General features: G+C 53.0%; 1 protein-coding gene across 1 annotated transcript; it reads left to right on the forward strand.

Moving 5' to 3' along the window:
* Nucleotides 1–801: 801 nt before the first annotated feature.
* LOC119355385 (NAC domain-containing protein 92-like) lies at nt 802–2627 on the forward strand. Its single transcript, XM_037622179.1, has 4 exons — nt 802–933; nt 1071–1263; nt 1369–1673; nt 1781–2627. Exons 2-4 carry the CDS (start codon nt 1086–1088, stop codon nt 2363–2365), a joined length of 1068 nt encoding a protein of 355 aa, XP_037478076.1. The 5' UTR covers nt 802–933; nt 1071–1085; the 3' UTR covers nt 2366–2627.
* Nucleotides 2628–4060: the final 1433 nt, after the last annotated feature.

The raw sequence follows: 4060 nt of genomic DNA on the forward strand, positions 1-4060 counted from the left end.
ATAGACCTGAAGCATCCGACATCAAATCTCACCACATGACAAGAAACCCTAACCTCATCGCCTCAAGAAGATGCCAGGAATCTACGCTGGAGCTCCGTTGACTACGTCCAGCGGGAAGAACTCGAGGGGGGTCGAACCCCGGAAGACAAATTCGAAGAAGAAGCACCTCCATCTGTCCAATCGTCGCACCAGCAAGGACTAAAAATCCTAACCTAAATTACTAACCGAAGCGAAGACACCAGATTTCCGTTCCCTCCACCGGACATCAGAGTTGTAGACAGAGGGGAGACTAATCCATGGGTTCGTCGGTGAAGTCTGAAAGGAGAAGTTTGCCCTAGCCACCTAGGATTGGGGGACGAAACCAGAGGAAGTCACGGCGCTTAGGTCAGCCGACTAGAACGCTAGCGTATTATCGACATTTTACAGTAAGTTACAGAGATGTACTTTCTTTGTAAACTATGATCTAAACGCTCTTATATTAGTTTACCGAGGGAGTAATATTTTGTCTATCTCTAGTGCAGAAACTCTGCCATGTTTGTTGTCAGATAAAAGTACGAATATCTCGCACGGGTCATATCGTCCGATCGGTCCTTGGTGCCGGTTAAGAACCAAGGAATTCTCGACCGAGAATTATCAAAATCAGAAAAATAAATTACTCCACTTGGCCCATAGTCCTTTTATTTAGCATTAATTGAGTCTGTAATTAATTTTGCTGAGTGCAAGCACGCCCGATGTAGAAGCATCACCACGGAGTTCCTTAAATCGCCACGTCTCTTTCTACTAAAAGGAATAAGGATCCCCCTCTCGCGTCCAGACGGCAAATTCCAGTATTTAAGCGCGCCACCTCCATCTCCGCTTTATTTTCTCTCAACAACTCCCCTTCGATCCATCCGCTGCCGATTGAGTCCATATCATCATCATCAGTTCCAAAAGGTAATTAATTACCACCTTATCATCATGGCCCTTCTTCGGATCTCTCTCTCTCTCTCTCTCATCCCTCAATCCAGTGGATGATGCTTCTGTTTCATCCATGATTCAAGCTTTCTATGATCTGTTTGGTTGATTTCTAGAGGGAAAAACAAGTGATGGAGCACGGCGAGCAGGAGCAGCACGCCATGGACCTGCCGCCGGGCTTCCGCTTCCACCCCACCGACGAGGAGCTCATCACGCACTACCTGGCCAAGAAGGTCGCCGACGCCCGCTTCGCCGCCCTCGCCGTCTCCGTCGCCGACCTCAACAAGTGCGAGCCCTGGGACCTGCCATGTAAGCACCTCTTCATGCACCAACCTGTGTGATCCATACGATAGAACCCACGAGCTACCGAATTGATCAGACAACGCGCGCGCGCGCTCGTGGGTGTGCATGCAGCGCTGGCTAGGATGGGGGAGAAGGAGTGGTACTTCTTCTGCCTCAAGGACCGCAAGTACCCGACGGGGCTCAGGACCAACAGGGCCACCGAGTCCGGCTACTGGAAGGCCACCGGCAAGGACAAGGACATCTTCAGGGGCAAGGCCCTCGTCGGCATGAAGAAGACGCTCGTCTTCTACACCGGGAGGGCGCCCAAGGGCGACAAGTCCGGCTGGGTCATGCACGAGTACCGCCTCAACGCCAAGCTCCACGCCGCCAGCACCAGCCGCGGCTCCCTCTCCGGCGGCAGGGCCGCATCGTCCAGGGTAGCAACATCTTTTCACCATGCAACATGTATCTTGCTTTTGCTTGTGATCGATCATATATACTTGGTCAGTCGTAGTAATCTCCGGCCGGCCGGTTATCTTTGCAGAACGAGTGGGTGCTGTGCAGGGTGTTCAAGAAGAGCCTGCTAGGCGGCGTAGTGTCGTCGGCGCCGGCGTCGTCAGCAGCAAAGAAAAGCGGCGTGGGGACGATGGAGGAGATAGGGTCCTCCGTGGCCGCCGTCACCCCGCTCCCTCCGCTCCTGGACATGTCCGGCTCCGGCGCCTCCTTCGTCGACCCGGCGGCGCACGTGACCTGCTTCTCCAACAACGCGCTGGAGGCGGGCCAGTTCTTCAACCCAACGGCGACGGGCGGCTGCGCCACGGACACGGACCACCACGGCCTAGCCTCATCGTACTCCCCGTTGGCAAGCTTCACGCAGTACGGGGGCCAGCTGCACCACGGCGTGAGCCTGAGCCTGGTGCAGCTCCTGGAGAGCAGCGGGTACCACCGCGGTCTCGCCGACGACATGGCGCCGTGCGGCAATCAGCAGCAGCAGCCGGCGGCGTGTAAGGGCGAGCGGGAGAGGCTGAGCGCGTCGCAGGACACCGGGCTCACCTCCGACGTGAACCCCGAGATCTCTTCCTCCTTCGGCCAAAAGTTCGACCACGAGCCCGCGCCGTGGGGCTACTGACCAAGCAAGCTCTCCGCATGCACCGCGTTCGTGGCGAAGGATCGATCGATTATTAGCGCATATACCGGTGCTTGACTACTGTAAATAAGCCCGCGAGGGATCGAGCTAGCACCGTTAATTAGCTTCATTGTGGTGTGATCTGTATAGTTGTAGATTAATCAGCAGTGTGGTGATTTGGGGGGTGTAATTAGCATTATTGTATTGGGATCCATCAATATACTACGTAGTATATTTCATTATCATTTTGCCAGGTTATGATCAATCAATCAACTAAGATATGGATAGTTTTGGCAGCTGCGTTCGTTAAGTTAGCAGGTCGATCAGTTAGGCTATAGATAGATCACTAATTCTCTGTAATATAACTATGTGGTGAGTAGCTAGCTACTGAGTGTGTGATGATCTCATGACGGAAACCTAACAGTTTGACCTGTGCGATAGTAGTTAGCACCGCTAGCTAATCTAGCAATTAGAGCTTAAAAGAATGGGTGGCGCCGGAGCTCTGCGCCATTACTGTCTTGCTACCTTTGGCCCATGACTGGCATGTCTCAACCGTCACACGCAAATCTAATCCCGATTACTGTCCTTGGGCGCGGATCACATCACGTCGCCGCCCTTGCACAGTGCGCATGACATGACATGATGGGGGCGAGTTCAGTATTAGGTTTCCCCGTGCCTTGTCTCAATGCATGTGTGCCCCCCTAATGATTCGATGATCAGCTCCGTGGCATCTGATCGAGTGGGCCCCGCACCTCCTTAGTCGAGCATCTGCTGTTCTCAATCAAAATCATGGTGGATCCAGTTCATGAAGATTAGTATATAAGTGTGTGTTGCATGATTATCTTATTGAAAGAGAATTAGGGAGTATGTGGCGGGAAGCAGGGGCCGGTTAGGTCAGCTAACCAGAGAGAGAGAGAGAGAGAGAGAGAGAGAGAGAGAAAGCGCTTCCCTAGCATGCATGTCCATGGCCAGGGAGGGAGGTGATGAGCGAATGTGGCAAGGACATGTGTGCAGTCTCTGGATCCTCTTGGGCCGTCGGGGTGGGCCACCTCCCGTAGTTTAAGATATCTCCTCTCCGTTTTAGTGTGTCTCGTATCTCTGGACACCATCTTCTCCGGAAATATATTCCCTCTCCTGTCTGATTAAAGTATTTTGGTAGGGGCGCAAGTGTCGATTTGACGGGTGTTCCAACTTCCGGCGATTGATCCATAGCTGCCTACCATTTTTGTTTTCTCTTTGCTAGGGTAGGGTGGATAGGGTTGTGCACCGACTGTTCCATGCAACAGCTGTGCACGGGTGAATCGTGGGTTTTATTTTACCTCTGCCTTCCCATCACGTTCAGCTTCATTTGACCGGTCTTTTTCACCGTCCTGCCCTGCCCCCATCGAGATTCGCTCAGTAAAAATTACAGCTTCTGTAAAACGTGATCTAATCCAGAAAAACAGGGAAAGAAAACGAGGCCAGTTATGGGAACGGAAAGCCGTGGACGCAGGGGCCTCCCTGCCGTCCCTCTCCGGCGGTGCCCGTCATCCAAGCCCTTATCGCAGCGTAATTACGCTGTGAGGTCACTCGCCGCAATGCTACGGATCGACCAGTTCCGTTCCGTTCCATCTCCAAACTTAATGATTTCCGTCCGAGAAGTTTAGCCGTGATCGATCGATCGCTGTGACGAGAGTCGAGAGCCATAGTTGTCGCGTG

The sequence above is a fragment of the Triticum dicoccoides genome, chromosome 2A (assembly GCF_002162155.2).
Source record: "Triticum dicoccoides isolate Atlit2015 ecotype Zavitan chromosome 2A, WEW_v2.0, whole genome shotgun sequence".
NCBI classification, from domain to species: domain Eukaryota; kingdom Viridiplantae; phylum Streptophyta; class Magnoliopsida; order Poales; family Poaceae; genus Triticum; species Triticum dicoccoides.